Source organism: Excalfactoria chinensis, chromosome 27 (assembly GCF_039878825.1).
Source record: "Excalfactoria chinensis isolate bCotChi1 chromosome 27, bCotChi1.hap2, whole genome shotgun sequence".
Classification (NCBI taxonomy): domain Eukaryota; kingdom Metazoa; phylum Chordata; class Aves; order Galliformes; family Phasianidae; genus Excalfactoria; species Excalfactoria chinensis.
In genome coordinates, this window is record NC_092851.1 from 875972 (window position 1) to 893979 (window position 18008).

Below are 18008 nucleotides of genomic sequence, written 5' to 3' on the forward strand. Positions count from 1 at the left end.
ACGGGTGAAGCCTCCCCGCGACGCCTCCCCTTATTGGCCCTTCTTGCCCGGCCCCGGGCTGGGTGCTGGCGTAGGGTGCCGGGTCCCCCATCGTCGGGCGGCAGCAGCCATGGGGAGCGGGCGCGTCCCGGCGGCGGTGGCCGTGCTGGTGGCACTGCTGGCCCAGTCCATTCCCGAAGCTGGGAGCGCTGGGAGCTGGGAGCGGCCCTCGGGTGAGCTCGGAGCCGCGACGCGATGACGGCGCTGCGTCCCCCCCTGGAGACACCCCCGGAGCCCTTCTGGCCGTGCGCGGTTCTCGGGGCAACGGAGGGATGGAAGGCGGGGGGCGGGAGAGCAGTGGTTGGGGGGCAGCGGGGACGGGGAGGGGGCGGGGGGTCTGGAGGGGGGCGTCTGTGAGCCCTGACCGTGCCGTCTGCCCGCAGCGTTCTTCCAGTATGCTTTTATAGCGGAGTGCCACTTCCTCAACGGCACCCAGCGGGTGAGATCGGTGCAGCGGTACATCTACAACGGGCAGCAGTACGTGCACTTCGACAGCGACGTGGGGAAATATGTGGCCGATACAACGCTGGGAGAGCAGAATGCTGAGGACTGGAACAGCCAGACCGAGGAACTGGAGTTTCGAATGAATGAGGTGGACACGTACTGCCGGCGCAACTACGGGGAGGTTGAGCCCATCACGGTGCAGAGGAGCGGTGAGTGCGGCGGGGCACAGCGCGGACGGACGGGCAGGCGCCGCGCTGTGGCGGTCGGTCCGCAGCGCTGCCGCCGTGCCCCGCAGTGCAGCCCAAGGTGAGGGTCTCGGCGCTGCAGTCGGGCTCCCTGGGCGAGAGCGACCGGCTGGCGTGCTACGTGACGGGCTTCTACCCGGCGGAGATCGAGGTGAAGTGGTTCCAGAACGGGAGGGAGGAGACGGAGCGCGTGGTGTCCACGAACGTGATGCAGAACGGGGACTGGACGTACCAGGTGCTGGTGGTGCTGGAGACCGTCCCGCGGCGCGGGGACAGCTACGAGTGCCGGGTGGAGCACGCCAGCCTGCCGCAACCCATCAGCCAGCACTGGGGTAAGGACCGACCCGGGGCGGGGTGGTAAGGGCGTAGAGTCGTCCCCCGTCGCTGAGCCCCCGTTTTCGTCCCCGCAGAGCCGCCGACGGACGCGGGCAGGAGCAAGATGCTGACGGGCGTGGGGGGCTTCGTGCTGGGGCTCGTCTTCCTGGCGCTGGGGCTCTTCATGTTTCTGCGCAGTCAGAAAGGTGAGCGCTGGGGAAAGGGGCTGAGCAGGGGGGAGGGGGTTTACGACCACTCTGACCTCGTCTCGCTGTGTTTCAGGGCAACCCGTGGCCACCGCTCCAGGTAACGTCCATTTCCCATTCCCGCTCCCATTCCCGGCCCCGAGCTGGGCTCAGCTCTGCCCGTCTCCCCGCAGGGATGCTGAATTAGCTGCTGCTCCGCCGAGCCGTTCCACCGGCACCCCCGCACTCCCGGCCGCGGCTCTCCCTCGTGTTGCCCCCTACCATCCCCCCGTTCCGCCGCATCTCCCGCTCCGTGCCCTCCCCAAGAAGAAGCCGTTCCGACGCTGTCCCGTTGTCTGCACATCCAGGGGAACCTTCTGATGTGCGACGGCAGGGGAAGGAAGCGGGCGGTCTGTGCTCTTCTGTTCCGTTCAGTACCAGAAGGTGGTTTGGGTCCTTTAACCAAATATACTCTTTAATTGCATCAAATGGCCAGAAGGAACTGGTCTGTTGTACACGTAGGAGTGGTAGAGAGAACAGAAGAAGCGTTTCCTGCGAGCAAACAGCATTGCGTTGGTCCTCGCATCCCCATAGGCGGCACTGTCGGCCTTGGTCTGGAGGAGCGCATTGCCCTCCCGTTGCTTCCGAGAGCAGCTGCAAGCGGAGCTCTTTGCCTTCGTTTCTTCCTTCTTGCACGGCGTGTTGGGCTCCGGGAGCAGCTCAGGTGCTGATGCACAAGTTCTTCCTGCTCGTGTTTTGCAAGGCGGGTTTGGTGCAAACCCAATTCCTGCGCTGGCTGCAGTGGGAGGAGCTGAGCCCGGCGTCCCCCAGGTATGCACAGGGACCATCGCCTTGCACCTGGAACCTGCAGGGATGGACAGACAGACACACACAGACAGAGCTCAGCTGGTCGGGAATCGCAGTGCTGAAACCAAACAGAAAACCATTAAGTCAATAGGAATCTCTTCTTCCTGCCCCACTTCTGCTGCTGAATGAACTTCTAGGACTCAAAGCGGTGCAAAGCGCCTTCCCCGCATCTCCTCACCCCATAAAGCAGCACCAGAAATGCTCCCGAGGCTCAGAAATGGACATTTGAGGGCTGGAAAAGCTGCATCTTCCAAGACAAGGATGGGAACTCACGGGTGAGAGGAAGGAGAGCGGTTCAGCCATTGCCATGGATGCTCTTGGCCTTCCCGTGTGAGGCCAACCCAGTGGGGGGAGCTGCCTTTGTGTCTCATTGCAAAGCTCTGCAAAGAAAGGGAACAGATCGTGGGATGCTTTGGGATGTTCCATTGCCTGCAGAACCCTTTCAACCAATGATCTCCGTGCTTGAAATCGCCCAATCCATTATGGAAGCTCATCATCGTTAAGGCAGAGTGGCTACTTGATAATACTATAGCAAGACGTATCCTTTTCCCCCTTGAATTTGGAGCAGTGGACCCAACCTACCCTCAAGGCAACCACCATCCACCTCCTCACCCCGACATCAGAAAGGAAACCCTGACAGAGCAGCCAAGAAGCCCTCAAGAGGCCACGATCCATTGGTGGCTCTTTTGTGTCCCGCTCACCAAGTCCTCAGCGCTGTCCAACACAGCCAAGGAAGCCCCAAGAGCAGAGCAGTTGTTGTGGCTGGAAGTCCAATTGCTTTCATCCTCTGAGAAGCGGTAGCACTTTCCTCTGAATCCAATCCAGTCGAAGGGACACTGAGCACAGGGCTGGGGATGGGGCTGGAATGCCTGCACTGCCATGGACAGAGCCAAAGGGATGAGAAATGGCAGCAGCTGCGCCTTCAGAATGGCTGGTTTAAAGTATTTCCAGCCTCAACGTGCCCTCAGGTGGAGTTATCAGTTCTGAATGGGTGAGAAAAGAGTTCTTTTGGTCCTCCAGACCTCTGGGCTTGGTGAGATTCGTGCCAGCATCTCTTGCTTCTTGGACAACCAGCAGAGAAACAGACCATTTTACTCCTAAATAATCCAAATTGGGGCAATCTGGGTGCAAAGAAGCCCCAGAGATGGGGTTGGTCTTGTGGAGGAAGGTTTTCCTGCCCACTCTGATGACCTACACTTATAGGGCACAGCTCCTTGTATGTGGTTGTGGGGGCACAGATGATCCTCCACAGGGCCCAGCCCTGATGTTGTGTATCCTGAGGGCACAGATCCCACCGTGGGATGCACACCATGACCCCAAAGGGTTTTCTCTGCTCTTTGGAACCCTCAGCACTCACCTGCAAAGGCAACAGCAGTGATGAGCAGCACCGTGAACAGCGCTGCCAACGTCAGCTGGATGGTAATGCATGGCCTATGGCTGGGACCTATGGGAGAAGAGACCTCCAATGGGTCAACAGCGCAGCCCAGGTGTGAGCAGCAGACCCCCAAAATGCCTTTTTTCCCCCCAAATAGTGCCTCAGGGAGGGTTAATTATAATTAATGACAACAAAACCATCATAGTATAGCATAAATAAGAAGTAATTAATAACAATAATACCAAAGAGGTGTGTTCAGGGCATGGCTCTGCTGTTACCTTCCCTCCTGCTCTGTTCTGTGCCCCCAAAGTTGGGATTTTCCCTCATTTCTTCCATTCTGGTTCTTCCACTTCACCTGCAAATCAAAACTTCCCCCCATCAGCAGCGCCCCACAAGCAGAGGCCCATTAAGGATCCATTGCTGGGTGCTAAAACTCATTGCAGTGACTGAAAGGAAATGCAATTCCTCCCTCTGTGGCGATGATGGTCATGCAGAAGACAGCAAGGAGAAGTGTCAGCATTGCCAGGGATAGGCAAGGAGAGAGACCTGAATGTAAATACAGTGTAATATATGGATAAGCCCTCCCCTAGAATCCTCCCCCCATAAATAAACAACAAGAACAGCCACATCAGCCCCAGTCTATGGGGAAAAACAGAACTTCGCACCCCCCACCCACCCCCATGCAATCACATCACCTGCCATTGCCACTCATTGTTACCCCCTGCAGTTAAACACCCCCCTCCCCTTGCAAAGGGATTCTCCCCATTGACTCAAAGCCAGGCTCAGCAAAAAGATAGAACCCCAAATCCTCCCTGCTGACCCCAACCCGTTGCCTGCGTTCGTCTGATGCTGGATGTAAAAAGAAATGGTCACAAAATGGGCTTTTTCAAGGGGGATTTCCAGGTGGATGCAGCAGGGCAGATGGGGAAGGGGTGAGGGGAGATGCCCAGCAGCAGAGTTCCCATGCAGGACGCAGCACTTTTGCTGCCAGCACCAGGAAGCAGCTTCCCCTCCTTTCCCTGCTGGGAAATCACTCCTTTTTGCTGCCTTTCTTCATGCTTCTCAGCCCCGTGTTGCACACTTCTTCCAGCTCACAGCACACTTTGCATCCCCTCACACATCACTTCTCCCTCCCTCAAAACCAGTGTCTCCTGCCTGCCTGCACATCAGCTGCTCAGCTCTCCTTTGCAGCCTTTACTCCCACAGACCCCGTGCAAAACCCACCTCCATCTCCATCCTTTCTTCCATTGGCAAGGAATGGGATTGCCCAATCCAAATCAAACCCATCCCTTCCACTATTCAAGCTGCTGGACACAGGCTGGGGGAGAATCAGCACATATCGCCTTCCTCCCCCCACCCTGATTAGCAGCCAATACACTCTGAGCCCTAAACTATCCCAATCTGGGGTCTTTGATTTCTTATGGGTACATTTAGGTGTTTATTAGCAGTGATTTCCCAGATCTTTGCTGCTTACCCCACTGTTCAGCATCATGTTGCTCATTGCCACTGCTGAACCCAGAGGTGTTTCCATCCCTCAGAGAGCTGCAAGATGAGCCATGGGCCGTGGCGCCCCAAAGGGAAAGGCTGCAGGGCTGCATCTACCCCTATTGGTTGTGTTGGTGTTTGCTTCTGTTGTGATCTGAAGGCAAAACCAAGACGACCAAGCGCAGTCAGTGCCATTTCCTGGCAGTGGACGCAGGCGGGTTGGTCACCAAGCAAGAAGTTGCTGCGGGACTTTGTCATTTTGGGGCTGTTGTGGTGAACTTCTGAGCCATGGATGAGGAAATGATGAGCGCTGATTCAAGGCATCCTATGGGCTGTTGGTCTCCTGCTCAGCGGCAGCGCGGTAAGGGGTGCTTTGTGTGGTGGGTGCTCATTGCAGGCTGGGTTTGGGCTCTTGTTGTTTGGGTTGCGGGTCGATCGTGGCTGGTGTAGGGGAGAAAAGAATGGGAAGGGGGCATGTTCAGGGCATGGCTCTGCTGTTACCTTCCCTCCTGCTCCGTTCTGTGCCCCCAAAGTTGGGATATTCCCTCATTTCTTCCATTCTGGAGCTTCCACTTCACCTGAAAAGCAAAACTTCCTTCCATCAGCAGCGCCCCACAAGCAGAGACCCATTAAGGATCCGTTGCTGGGTGCTAAAACTCATTGCAGTGACTGAAAGGAAATGCAATTCCTCCCTCTGTGGAGATGATGGTCATGCAGAAGACAGCAAGGAGAAGTGCCAGCATTGCCAGGGATAGGCAAGGAGAGAGACCTGAATGTAAATACAGTGTAATATATGGATAAGCCCTCCCCTAGAATCCTCCCCCCATAAATAAACAACAAGAACAGCCACATCAGCCCCAGTCTATGGGGAAAAACAGAGCTTCCCACCCCCCACCCACCCCCATGCAATCACATCACCTCCCATTGCCACTCATTGCTACCACCTGCAGTTAAACACCCCCCTCTCCTTGCAATGGGATTATCCCCATTGACTCATAGCCAGGGTCAGCAAAAAGATAGAACCCCAAAACCTCCCCGCTGACTCCAACCCGTTGCCTGTGTCCGTCTGATGCTGGATGTAAACAGAAATGGTCACAAAATGGGCTTTTTCAAGGGGGATTTCCAGGTGGATTCAGCAGGGCAGATGGGGAAGGGGTGAGGGGAGATGCCCAGCAGCAGAGTTCCCATGCAGGATGCAGCACTTTTGCTGCCAGCAGCAGGAAGCAGCTTCCCCTCCTTTCCCTGCTGGGAAATCACTCCTTTTTGCTGCCTTTCTTCATGCTTCTCACCCCCGTGTTGCACACTTCTCCCAGCTCACAGCACACTTTGCATCCCCTCACACATCACTTCTCCCTCCCTCACAACCAGTGGCTCCTGCCTGCCTGCAAAGCAGCTGCTCAGCTCTCCTTTGCAGCCCTTCTTCCCACAGACCCCGTGCAAAACCCACCTCCATCTCCATCCTTTCTTCCATTGGCAAGGAATGGGATTGCCCAATCCAAACCAAACCCATCCCTTCCACTATTCAAGCTGCTGGACAGAGGCTGGGGGAGAATCAGCACATATCGCCTTCCTCCCCCCACCCTGATTAGCAGCCAATACACTCTGACCTCTAAACTATCCCAACCTGGGGTCTTTGATTTCTTATGGGTACATTTAGGTGTTTATTAGCAGTGATTTCCCAGATCTTTGCTGCTTACCCCACTGTTCAGCATCATGTTGCTCATTGCCACCGCTGAACCCAGAGGTGTTTCCATCCCTCAGAGAGCTGCAAGATGAGCCATGGGCCGTGGCGCCCCAAAGGGAAAGGCTGCAGGGCTGCATCTACCCCTATTGGTTGTGTTGCTGTTTGCTTCTGTTGTGATCTGAAGGCAAAACCAAGACGACCAAGCGCAGCCAATGCCATTTCCTGGCAGTGGACGCAGGCGGGTTGGTCACCAAGCAAGAAGTTGCTGCGGGACTTTGTCATTTTGGGGCCGTTGTGGTGAACTTCTGAGCCATGGATGAGGAATTGATGAGCGCTGATTCAAGGCATCCTATGGGCTGTTGGTCTCCTGCTCAGCGGCAGCACGGTAAGGGGTGCTTTGTGTGGTGGGTGCTCATTGCAGGCTGGGTTTGGGCTCTTGTTCTTTGGGTTGCGGGTTGATAGTGGCTGGTGTAGGGGAGAAAAAGAAGGGCTGGTGTTGAATGAAGCCTGGGAATGGCCAGAGGTGTGATGGTTTGGGGCCAAAATCAGCCCAAATCGGGAAAGCCAATGTGAGCAAATGGAGGACGATGCATGAGATGGTGGCAAAGGCATCCTGGATCCATGTGGCACGAGGGCTGCGGAGATGCCAGTCCTGCCAGCCACCAGCTGCCCCACAGCTGGCTGGTTTCACAATGCCTGGGGGCTGCTGAGCTTCCACCCCGTGCTCTATGGGACCTGCAGGGCCTTCCCCACCTCCAAAACCACACATGGAGGCGATGTCCCTGTGTCCAACCCATCTCCAATGGGAGCCCATCCCGTGCTGCCTGCTGCTGTCAGCCCTCTACACCACCTCCTTCCCCATTGGGAGCCACTGTGAGCCACTGGGAAGGGTCTGGGAAGCCCAGAACTGGAGGAATCAAGAACTGGAGCCATCATGTTCTGCTTATACACAGCATGGGATCCAATGGGAAGGGTCTGGGGGCCTCAAATTGTGGAGGAAACAAAGCAACCATCAACTTCTGGGCCAACATAGATGCTATTTAAAGAGATTTGACTTGGAAATCATTATAAATGACCAATAAAAGGTGTTTTCTTAAGAACCAAATGTAATTTTTCACACTGTTGGACTCCTCCAGGTCCTACTGTGTGCCCCCACTGGCACCAGATCTTCCTGAAAGCCTGCATGCTGGAGCTGCTGCTGCTGCTGCTGCTGCTGGTGGGGCTCAGCGTGTGGGGTGAGTGACCAGATCCCAACCACATCCGCTGCACAGGAAACCAAAGCTCTTCTGAGCAGAAAACACCTTCTTGCTGCCCAAAGCCAGGTTGGGGCTTTGCAATGGGGTTGGGGTGATCACCCAGCAATCCCAAAGCAGCACTCAATGAGAGAAAAACCCCATGCTTAAACCTGGGTGGGCAATAAAAGCATTGCTTATATGTGATTTTATATGGCTGAATTGACTGAATACAATCGGAACCAGAAAGGGTTTGCACAAGAGCTGTAGGATCCAAGCCCAAACCTGCTTGCTTTCCATGGGCTTGTCCCCATAGGGCCCCGTCTCAGCCCACTTTGTGCCCCAAAGTCTTTCAGCAAACATCCCCACCTCCAAGCGCTGCCATGCACTGCCCTGAGCCCAGCGGGAGGAATGGGATGGAGCTGAGTGAGAAGAGCTCCATTGAGCAGTACTTCTGCCAACAGACATGGAACAGCTCTGCAGGTAATGGCCTTGCCAAGGCAATCCTCCTGGCTGGGATTTCTCCCACCTGCAGATGCTGACGGCTCTTTCTCTCCAGCCCCTGCTGCCTGCCTGCTCTGCCCCCAGTTCTGGAGGCTTGTAGGGGACCGATGCTACGGGCTTTCCATGGAAAAGGGGATCTGGACACGAGCTCAAAAGGAGTGTGAATATCAGCAGTCTCAGCTGGTGGTGCTCCGGAACGTGGCAGAAAAGGTCAGCATAGAGCAGGGAACTGGAAGGGACCTGGAAAGGTGTGGGTTTGGTGGGAGAAAAGTGCTCTGGAGTGACTGGGTGTCAGCAGGAGGGTCAGTGTTTCCAAACCCAAATGGGGCTGAAGCATCAGCAGAGGGGTTGTGGTCTGGATGATGGCCTTTAGGGTGAGGGGTCAGCACATGGCAGTAGGCACATGGGGTTGGGGTCAGGCTCATTGGAGTTGGGCTTGTTGCTTTATAAGAGCATCAGGGTTGAGGTTTGGAGTGGGAACATGGGGGTTGTGTCCCCTTCCCACCCTTCCAACAGGATGAAGGATGGAAGCAGAGCTCAGGTGGTCACAGCGGTGCCGCCATCTTGGATTGAAGCCATTCCCACCCATTGAGCTACATGAGAGCCAGGCAGCATTCCAAGCATGGCTGCTGTCTGCATCCCATCTGCTGGGGGTCCAACAAGGCAGACTTGGTGGCCCTGCACCCCAGCAGCCCCTTGCAGAAGGATTTTGGTGCCATTTTTACAGGAGGAGCTGAAGGAAATGGCAGGTGTGGGGAATCAGCCGGTGTGGATTGGATTACAAGTGTCCGGCAATGAATGGCAATGGGTGGACAAGTCGTCCTTCAACAGCACAGAGTGAGTGTTTGTGCAAGCATTGCCTGCCTCCTTCAAGGCGGGTGTTTTGGGTGCCAACAGGCTTCTTTGGCAGCTTTGGTCACCTTCCCGTGGTGGAGAATCACTGCGGGACCTTCAAGAACAGCCAAGTGGAGGAGGATGAGTGTAACGGTGAACACGAGTGGGTCTGCCAGAAAGAACCTCGACGTCTCCAGCCATAATGTGTAGGAGATGGAGGGGAACGCAGCCCCTCCCCCTGCTGTGTGCCCACCCCAAAAGCCCCAAGCATTGGGGTGAAGCTCTGCAATACGGCTCTGGAAGGAGTTTGGGGCGTGCAGAGCCCAGCACTGCCCAGGCACACGGGGGGACATCACTGTATGCACTCATGCAATCAGCTCATCATCCGGTGTTATTTGTTGCCAAAATGAATACATGAATGAATAAATCATGGCTTGTTGTTCAAGCAGAATGCATCTGTTTGCCCCCTTCCCACTCTGCTTCACTTCCTTTCTCTTCCTGCAATAGGAAATCCATCTTGGAGGGGATGGGGACTCAGCCAGGATCACAGAGGTGACCCTGAAGGAGCAGTGCCAGGTGTGGGGTGAGACCCATAGCAGTGAGCACAGGATCACTCCTTTCTCTGCTCATGGTGATGATGGGAGGGGGTTCAGCAGGAGCTCTGCCTTGGAGTTCCATAGGGCTGTCCCATAATTAGGGAGAGTCCCTTGGTAGAGACTCCAGAATGGAAGCTGGGCCACATAATAGGGGAAAATTGGGCCATTGAGATGCAAAGAGCGGAAGAGTGGGATTTATTGTTATTATTAATTTTCCATCCTGCTAATTTGGGGGGAATGGGATGAAGCAGGATGGGGTGATGCCTTTGGAATGGTTGGGAATGTTGAGGAACGCCTAGTTTAGGGTACAACATTTGTGCCACCTTTTGTAGGATTGGGTCTTTGCTGGGGATGCATCTCAAGGTTCTTTGAAAACCCTGAAATCCCGCATTCTATACCCAAAATATTGGTACCCTCATCATAGGGATGCTTGGTGTCACACCTTTATCACTTCAAACAGCAGGAGGAAGACGAGGATCTCCAGCACTGCCTACAAAGGAATGATGAGCAGCTGCACGTGGGGGCTTTTCCTTCTCACCCTGCTTGATTTGGACCTGGTGGAGCAGAGAGCAGATGTGATTTTGCTCTTTTTTCTCCCTTTTTTGCCTTTTACTTTTTGCTGGGTATTCCACATTACTCCATCAATATTGATTTCCTTCATCTTGTAGATCTCAGGATGGTTTTGTTGGACTCCTGTTTCCATTGCAGACATTGAAGTGTTGGACCCATGCTGCTGTCTACCCGTGCTCCCCTCCAGCCCTCAGAAATGAAAGCAGCAGGAAGGAAGTGAATTATAACAGCAGGCTGGCTTTGTTTACACCGCAACCACATCCTGGACCCTCCCCCTACAAAAATGGTTCACCTTTCGTTCAAGGATAGAAGCAGCTTTGGGACAGCGCTCTAGAACTGCAATGGAGAGCTTCTGCTGATCCCCCTTCCCATCCTCACCATGAGCAGAGAAATGAGTGATCCTGAGTAATTCCTTGCCAATGGAAGAAAGGATGGAGATGGAGGTGGTTTTGCACGGGGTCTGTGGGAAGAAGGGCTGCAAAGGAGAGCTGAGCAGCTGCTTTGCAGGCAGGCAGGAGCCACTGGTTGTGAGGGAGGGAGAAGTGATGTGTGAGGGGATGCAAAGTGTGCTGTGAGCTGGAAGAAGTGTGCAACACGGGGGTGAGAAGCATGAAGAAAGGCAGCAAAAAGGAGTGATTTCCCAGCAGGGAAAGGAGGGGAAGCTGCTTCCTGCTGCTGGCAGAAAAACTGCTGCGTCCTGCATGGGAACTCTGCTGCTGGGCATCTCCCCTCACCCTGATGAAACGAGCTGCACATTCTTCATGCTCTGCTTTGCGTAACTGACCAATAACCAGGTCGGGATCAATAACTGCATACAGACACCAGTGAGGTGGAACAGTTAAATGGTGAAGCGACAACTGCCTTCAACATCTTGGCAAACATGTCCATTGGCAAGCAAGAGAAATTCTATAGCTGCCCTATTCTGGAGGACTGCGTGACTGCATTAGGCAGCTTGACAGACCAACATGCCAAGAGCTATACTAAGCAAACACCAGCTGCACCCGACCAGGCCCCCGTATAAGGGTAACAGGGAATGCCTCCGCCCCTGCAGGAGTAGCCAGACTTCTATTCTCAATAGCTTCCCTTATCTTTGACCAGTCTGTGACTTGATCACGCCTATCCTCCCACCACATGGGGTGAAGCGATAACCACAACCCGCCCCATCTCTTGGAAGGGACGCATCCTCTGGCTTGTGCTCACTCCCCATTCCTCTCCCCCCTCCAAGGATAAAGTGAAGGAACGCAGAGGAGGATACGCCGAGGATCTCCTACAGTTTCTTCCTGCATATCCTTCCCAAACTTTTTCTGTTCTTCTTTCCAAATCTTCTTCCCCTTCTTCTCCTTCACCAACTCCTTCTCCATTTCATTCACCAACTCATTTCCCTGTCTCCTTTTCTCATCTATTAACCATTTTTTTAATCCATCTTCTACTCCATCTCCTCCACCATCTCCTTCTCAGTCTCCTTCCTCTCTCTCCTTTCCCCAACTCCTTCCCCCCTCCTCTCCTCCAGCACAGATGGGCTTCACATCGGGCTGCAGACACCCCAGTTTCTCCCATCCCTGGAGGACCCTCCTGGCTCATCTCGTGGCTCTGCACCTCCTCCGTCTGGGATCAGGTAGGGGTCCTGTGGGGCTGCTGTGCCTGGCACAGGTGTTGCTGTGGGGCCAGGAAGTGGCCATGGGGCCAGGAGATCCCAAGCCCAGCACCCAGCCCTGCTTGGGTTTTGCTTTCACTTCAGTTCTTTCATGAAACGTGTGGTTTTGGGTCCAATTTGTGTCTCCTCTGCACCTCCACCACACGTTGTGAGTGGGCTCCCACCCCCAGGAATCCTTCCCCACTCCCTCCTGCTCCCTCTCCAGTGCTTTGACATGGGATGGAGCACACACCAGCTCATCCTGTGCTGCTCCATGCCTCCACATTCACACAGCCACCATCTCACCATCTCTCTGTGCCCTTCTCATTGCCCAGCCCAGCTCACAGTGGTGGCACCAAAGCTTCATGTCACTGCCATCGTGGGACAGGACGTCGTGCTGCGCTGTCATTTGTCCCCTTGCAAGGATGCTTGGAGCTCAGACATCAGATGGATCAAGCACGGATCTACTAGGCTCTTGCACCACTACCAGAATGGATCAGACCTGGAGCAGATGGAGGAATATAATGGGAGGATAGAACTGCTCAGGAATGGCCTCACTGATGGAAACCTGGATCTGCGCATCACTGCAGTGAGCTCCTCTGACACCGGCACATATAGCTGTGTTGTGCAAGAAGGTGATGCCCATGCAGAAGCTGTGGTGGAGCTGGAGGTGTCAGGTCAGTGGCTGGGGTTTCCACGGTTGGAGAGCAGCCTTTGGAAGAGGTCTGGGATGAACTGCCCCATGTGATGCTGGAGTGGCAGCAGGCGCACGGTGTGTTTTGGGGATGGATCTGCATGGATGAGGTGGTTGGGTTGTGTTTCTGGGAAGGGGTTCTTCGTGTCTGAGTAGCTGTGCTCCCTGGTTGCTGCATCTTTCTGTGAGCTTGAAAAGTCTGAGTTCTGCATTTCCACTTATGGGAATGTACACAGAACCGTTTTCCTCCTGTTTTTTCCAGATCCATTTTCCCAGATCACCCATCCCTGGAAGGTGGCTCTGGCTCTGGTCGTCACACTTCTGGTTGGGTCACTTGTTGGCATTGCTTTTCTTCTGAGAAAGCAAGGTGAGCTGAGAGCTGAGGGGACGGAGCACAAGGAGCTGTTGTGCAGGGACAGGGATGGTCGGGGTGGTGCTGAGCTCTGCTCCATGGAGCTACACAGGAGGAGGAAGGGGGATTTTTCCTGAGATTCCCATATTGCTCATTAAGTAACTTTTACCTTTAGTTTTTGGGAATGAAGGAAGGGGAAAAAAGAGAGGAGTAGGGGGATAGTAACAAGGCTGGACTGTGGATCAGGTAGAAAGGTCCAGACCCTCTGGTGATGTCCCCCGAATCCAAGCTGCCTTGATGACCACCTCTTCCTCTGCTTTGTTTTCCAGTGGTGCAGAACAGAGTGCTGAGTGAGTCCTTCCAGCCCCTTCCACCACCAATGTCCCTTTAATGGAACTGATAGAAGACTGCAGAGTGCTGGTTTATGCCATGTGCTGGGTCCATGGGATATTTGGGGCCTTGAGATATGTTGGTGTTGTGGGATGCATTGGTGTAATGGAATACCTTGATCCTGATTGGCCCACATACAAAATTCTTGCCCTGTCCATTCCTTCCTATTAATTTAATTTCTTCTTGGAACCAAAGTGGTTATTAGCCACTTCCCAGAACAAAAAGACTTGGGCTCTGGGCATGGGTATAGCAATGGGAAGAGAATCTCATTCCTCTGACCATTCATTTCTTTTGTTTCTACTTTGCAGAAGGAAAAGAGGAAGAACTGGGTAAGTGCCTTTCCTAATCAGAAGGAATTCAGGGTCTCCCCATGACATTAACCATCTGGTGAACATCTGTCCCCTCTGACCAAGCACGGCTCTTCTCTTTCTTTTCCAGCGGAACAAGCTGAAAGAATGGGTGAGTTTTTTTTTGACAAACCAAAAACTTTGGGTCTTCCTATGGGAAGCTGTTCTCTCTGACCATCTGCAGCCATTGTGCTTGTTTTTTTCCTTCCTATTGGTTTAATTCATTCTTGGGAACCAAGTGGTCATTTGGCCACTCAGCAGAACAATAAGATTTGGAGTCTGGGTATCGGAGCAGCCGTGGCATGAGGAGGTGTTCCCTCTAACCATGCATTTCCTTTGTTTCTATTTCACAGAGTGGAAAGATACAGCATTGCGTAAGTGTCCTTCCCCAGTCAGAAGGAAACCAGGGTCTCCCCATGGCATCAGCCAGGTGATGACCAGCTGCCCCCTCTGACCATGCACTGCCCTTCTCTTTCCTTTCCAGGGGAACACGCTTTGGCATTGAGTGAGTCACCCAGCCTTTTAATTCTTTTTAAAATGCTCTTATTCTGGGAGCTGTGGGATGAGCAGTTTCACTCATCACACTTTCCTTCTTCTTTTGCTTTGCAGAAAGGAATGCAGATTTGGGTGAGTCTTTCACCCTAGACCACAGAGATTTAGAGTCCTCCCACAGGATCAGCCATGGGATGGTCATCTGACCCTTCCCATCATGTGTTTCTTATTTGTTTCTTTTGCAGAGAAACAAGCTGAAAATTTGTGTGAGTTCTCCCTCCCATATTAGAAAACAAAGGAGTTTGCATGTGGGAGTTGTGGGATGTCATTCCTCATCACGTGTTTCTTTTTCTTTATTTTTTGCAGGGAAATGGAATTCATCACTGAGTAAGTTGCAGTCGTTAAACTGAGGGAATCTGGGGAATTCCCAAGGGGCTGCATATGGGATGAAAAATCCCCTCTGACCATGCTCTGCTTTTGTCTTTCTTTTCCAGCAAAGAAATGTCAAGAGATGGGTGAGTCTCCCTTTCCATACAAAAAACATTGGGGTCTTCCTGTGTGAGCTGTGGATGAGATGCTCCTTTCATCATGAGTTGCTTTTCTTTTCTTTTTTCAGAGGAAAAGTGTCTAGAGATAGGTGAGTCTTCTTCTCCAGACCAAAGCAATCTGGGGTTTCCATGGGATGACAAGCTGTCCCACCTCATTGTGCGGTGATTTTTCTTTCTTTTCTGCAGAGAAAGAGAATTCATCACTGAGTAAGTTGCAACCACTGAACTGAAGGAATTTGGGGTCTTCCCAAGGGGCTGCATATGGGAGAACAAATCACCTCTGACCATGCCCTGCTTTTCTCTTTCATTTTCAGAGGAAAAATGTGAAGCATTGGGTGAGTCTTCTTCCCCAGACCAAAGCAATATGGGGTTTCCATGGGATGACAAGCTGTCCCACCTCATTGTGCGGTGATTTTTCTTTCTTTTCTGCAGAGAAACAAAATTCATCACTGAGTAAGTTGTAGTCACTGAACTGAGGGAATTCGGGGTCTTCCAAAGGGGCTGCATATGGGACAACAAATCCACTCTGACCACGCCCTGCTTTTCTCTTTCTTATTCAGAGGAAAAATGTGGAGAGATGGGTGAGTCTCCCCTCCCATACAAAAAACATTGGGGTCTTCCTGTGTGAGCTGTGGGATGAGATGTTCCTCTCATCATGCATTTCTGCTTTTCCTTTGCAGGGACGACAAAGGCAAAGATGGGTGAGTCTGCCTTCCGGAACCAAACAGATTTGGGGTGTTTTCATAGCGTCAATCGTGGGATAATAACCTGAGCCTTCTCTTCATGCATTGCTTATATGCTTTTATAGAGAAACGCTACATAGAACACGGTGAGTCTTCCTTCCTACCTGCACCCCCAAAAAACCATGGGGGTATTCTGAGCTGGGGATGACATGTTCCCCCATCATGGACTGCTTTTCTCATCCCTATCTACTAGAACGAACTGAAGGATCAGGTAAGTCTGCTCCTCTGAACCAAAGGAATATGCAGTTTCCTATGGGATGACAAGCTGTACCATCTCATCACTTGTTACTTTTCTCCTTCTTTTCCATTGGTAAAAACAGAAGAATCAGGTGAATCTTCCCCAACCCAACGCAATGTGGGGTTGCCCATGGGATGACAGGCTGTCCCACCTCAGCATCCGTTGCTTTTCTCTTTGTTCTGCAGAAGAAACAACCACAAGAGGACTGAGAGATGATCTGCACCTTGCAGTAACCACAGGAATTCAGCTTCATTGACCACAGATTGCACAGGATACCAAACACACGCTAAGTCCAAGCCAGCAAGGAAACCCACAGCAGGACCAAGAGGAGCCAGTGTCTGTATTGAGTGAGAACTCTGAAGTTCTTGAGCCAAACCTGCCCCAGGAACCACCAAGCTGAGGATGTGCGACCTCCAGCGCAAATACAATGGCAATAAAATAACGAAAGAACGGAAGAATACAGGAGGAATGCAGAGAGCCTGGATAAGATCTGGACATGTTGGGAAATAGTGTGATCATGTATCAGGCTTTGTGGAAATCCAATGTGTACACAACAGTTTTGGAAACACAAGAAAGCATGCAGAACCACAGGTAGAGAACTGCCTTGGGTGTTAACACTGTTCTCTTTTGTAATGTAATAAAGGATACCTGCTGGTGGTTATCGATCATTGACTTTGATCAGTTATTGGGGGTTTGGTTCCATGGAACAGGCTGGGTCTTCATCCTGGCACTACAGGAACCTGGGCTCCATGGGATAACAAGCTGTATGGGAAATTGGTAATCGCAGCCTGAACCTCTGATTAATCGGCTGAGGCAAGTGTAGGGTCAGCTGTGGGAGCACAGGTGAGCGTAATTTAGCTGTGCTCCCAGAAGGGGTGGTGCTCAACTTCACCTCCACTAAGACCTCATTTAAGGGCTGACCCCCACTGAGGCAGCATCTCTTGGAGATTGCCCCCTGGTGGAGATTGCCCCAGCTTTCCAGCCAAGGCATTGATTTCGGTGGGTTTTCCTTTACCTTTTGTATATTTACCATCTACATATTATTTGACCTTACATTTGGTGAGCCAGGGAGCAGCCTGTGGATACGGAAAAAAGATGTCTTTCTTATGGAATATGTTTAATTGGTTCAAGGGGTAGAAAGTTACCCCCTTAGGAAAGATCCTCCCTGGGTAAATCCCAGGATTTATGGGATCCCCGTATTTCCAAGATGCAATTATTATTGAACAATGGGGTCCTTTACGAGTGGTGGACAATATGTCCCCATTCCGTCTAACCAAATATTTTCAAGGATTGCATAAAGATGTACTCACCACCAGAGAAGGACAATTGGCCGCATCCACAGTGGCTTGGCCCTTACTAACTGCCTTAAATCAGGCTGAGATGAGATCAAATGATATTGATTGTGAAAATCAATTATTAAAAGTTCGCATTGAGTAACTAGAGAGTGAGCTCAGCTTATTAATGGGGAAAAATCCATCATTTTTTTTCACCAAACTGCCAAATTCGATATATCTCAATGAGTAACAAACAAGATGCTGAAACAACAGATCAGGACAAAGTCACCAAAGCTGATTTGGATGATCCACCTAAGACGGACCTATTAGAAGTCTGTTCTCTCATGACCCAAAAGACAAAAAAGATCCAAGACCGACCAGCAGGGGTGCCTCCCGATCAATGGCCGCCTGCGGAATCTTACCTACATGTAACAGCCTGTCCCTATACACCCACAGAACTAATGGATTTAGTTCAGCGTTTTAGACAAAGGCCATGAGAAAGTGTTCCGTCGTGCCTATTACATCTATGGGATTTGGGGGTGGAAAGCGTAGTAGTTAGCGGACCTGAAGTGTCTAAACTAGCAACAGAAACTATCCATCCTGCCCTTAGGCAGAGACTGTATGGAAGGACCCAGTTCCCTGATGAAAACCACTCTCTTGTAGATTGGCTAATGGCTGCCTGCCGCATGGTCTGGCCAAACAAGACCAATACGCTGGTAAACACAGGCTTGTGGTCTTCTATGGAGGAACTTCAAAATTACAATAGGGAGTTAGTCATGAGGGAAGCCATCTATGAGGACACGTTTAATAGCCTCGACATGGTAAGATTCTCAGCGGGGATGAAAGACTTCATTTACAACAGGCTCCCTCGCATATATATGGAACACTAGTTTCCATACTAAATCCGTTAGTAGCATCAGAA

General features: G+C 52.2%; 4 protein-coding genes across 5 annotated transcripts; 3 read left to right on the forward strand and 1 right to left on the reverse strand.

Annotated features, from left to right (window-relative positions):
• The first annotated feature begins 83 nt into the window (after nucleotides 1-83).
• Nucleotides 84-1494, forward strand: LOC140263098 (class II histocompatibility antigen, B-L beta chain-like). The gene is made up of 6 exons (XM_072357845.1): nucleotides 84-212; nucleotides 423-692; nucleotides 779-1060; nucleotides 1139-1249; nucleotides 1326-1349; nucleotides 1423-1494. Exons 1-6 carry the CDS (start codon nucleotides 110-112, stop codon nucleotides 1434-1436), a joined length of 804 nt encoding a protein of 267 aa, XP_072213946.1. The 5' UTR covers nucleotides 84-109; the 3' UTR covers nucleotides 1437-1494.
• A 454-nt stretch (nucleotides 1495-1948) lies between these two features.
• On the reverse strand, nucleotides 1949-5514 carry LOC140263104 (C-type lectin domain family 2 member B-like). The gene is made up of 5 exons (XM_072357856.1): nucleotides 5457-5514; nucleotides 3453-3539; nucleotides 2797-2969; nucleotides 2369-2475; nucleotides 1949-2093 (listed from the first exon to the last, which is right to left on the reverse strand). The coding sequence occupies exons 1-5, from the start codon at nucleotides 5512-5514 to the stop codon at nucleotides 1949-1951; spliced, it is 570 nt and encodes a 189-aa protein (XP_072213957.1).
• Nucleotides 5515-6951: 1437 nt separating this feature from the next.
• On the forward strand, nucleotides 6952-9425 carry LOC140263103 (uncharacterized). Its single transcript, XM_072357855.1, is given in 9 exon segments — nucleotides 6952-7024; nucleotides 7317-7471; nucleotides 7805-7855; nucleotides 8460-8585; nucleotides 8892-8937; nucleotides 8940-9025; nucleotides 9027-9095; nucleotides 9097-9212; nucleotides 9286-9425. Coding segments are annotated over 9 exon segments (849 nt in total). The 3' UTR covers nucleotides 9413-9425.
• A 2107-nt stretch (nucleotides 9426-11532) lies between these two features.
• LOC140263100 (myelin-oligodendrocyte glycoprotein-like) lies at nucleotides 11533-16479 on the forward strand. 2 transcript variants are annotated; one of them, XM_072357849.1, is made up of 7 exons: nucleotides 11533-11990; nucleotides 12344-12685; nucleotides 12965-13132; nucleotides 15018-15038; nucleotides 15392-15412; nucleotides 15512-15532; nucleotides 15640-16479. In XM_072357849.1, exons 1-7 carry the CDS (start codon nucleotides 11891-11893, stop codon nucleotides 15720-15722), a joined length of 756 nt encoding a protein of 251 aa, XP_072213950.1. In that variant the 5' UTR covers nucleotides 11533-11890; the 3' UTR covers nucleotides 15723-16479. The 2 variants fall into 2 exon arrangements, with proteins under 2 accessions (XP_072213950.1, XP_072213952.1); XM_072357851.1 differs by lacking the exons at nucleotides 15018-15038; nucleotides 15392-15412; nucleotides 15512-15532; nucleotides 15640-16479 and adding an exon at nucleotides 13384-13503 and having other exon boundaries at nucleotides 12965-13069.
• Nucleotides 16480-18008: the final 1529 nt, after the last annotated feature.

Coding starts and splice junctions, on each gene's coding strand:
- LOC140263098 (XM_072357845.1), top strand. CDS start 110: ATGGGGAGCGGGCGCGTCCCGGCGGCGGTGGCCGTGCTGGTGGCACTG. Junction 693..778: donor CATCACGGTGCAGAGGAGCG/GTGAGTGCGGCG, acceptor CGTGCCCCGCAG/TGCAGCCCAAGGTGAGGGTC. Junction 1,250..1,325: donor GTTTCTGCGCAGTCAGAAAG/GTGAGCGCTGGG, acceptor GCTGTGTTTCAG/GGCAACCCGTGGCCACCGCT.
- LOC140263104 (XM_072357856.1), bottom strand. CDS start 5,514: ATGGAAGAAATGAGGGAATATCCCAACTTTGGGGGCACAGAACGGAGC. Junction 2,970..3,452: donor CACTGCTGTTGCCTTTGCAG/GTGAGTGCTGAG, acceptor TGTCCATGGCAG/TGCAGGCATTCCAGCCCCAT. Junction 2,476..2,796: donor TGGACAGCGCTGAGGACTTG/GTGAGCGGGACA, acceptor CTTTCTTTGCAG/AGCTTTGCAATGAGACACAA.
- LOC140263100 (XM_072357849.1), top strand. CDS start 11,891: ATGGGCTTCACATCGGGCTGCAGACACCCCAGTTTCTCCCATCCCTGG. Junction 12,686..12,964: donor GGTGGAGCTGGAGGTGTCAG/GTCAGTGGCTGG, acceptor TGTTTTTTCCAG/ATCCATTTTCCCAGATCACC. Junction 13,133..15,017: donor CAGGGACAGGGATGGTCGGG/GTGGTGCTGAGC, acceptor TCTTTTCTGCAG/AGAAAGAGAATTCATCACTG.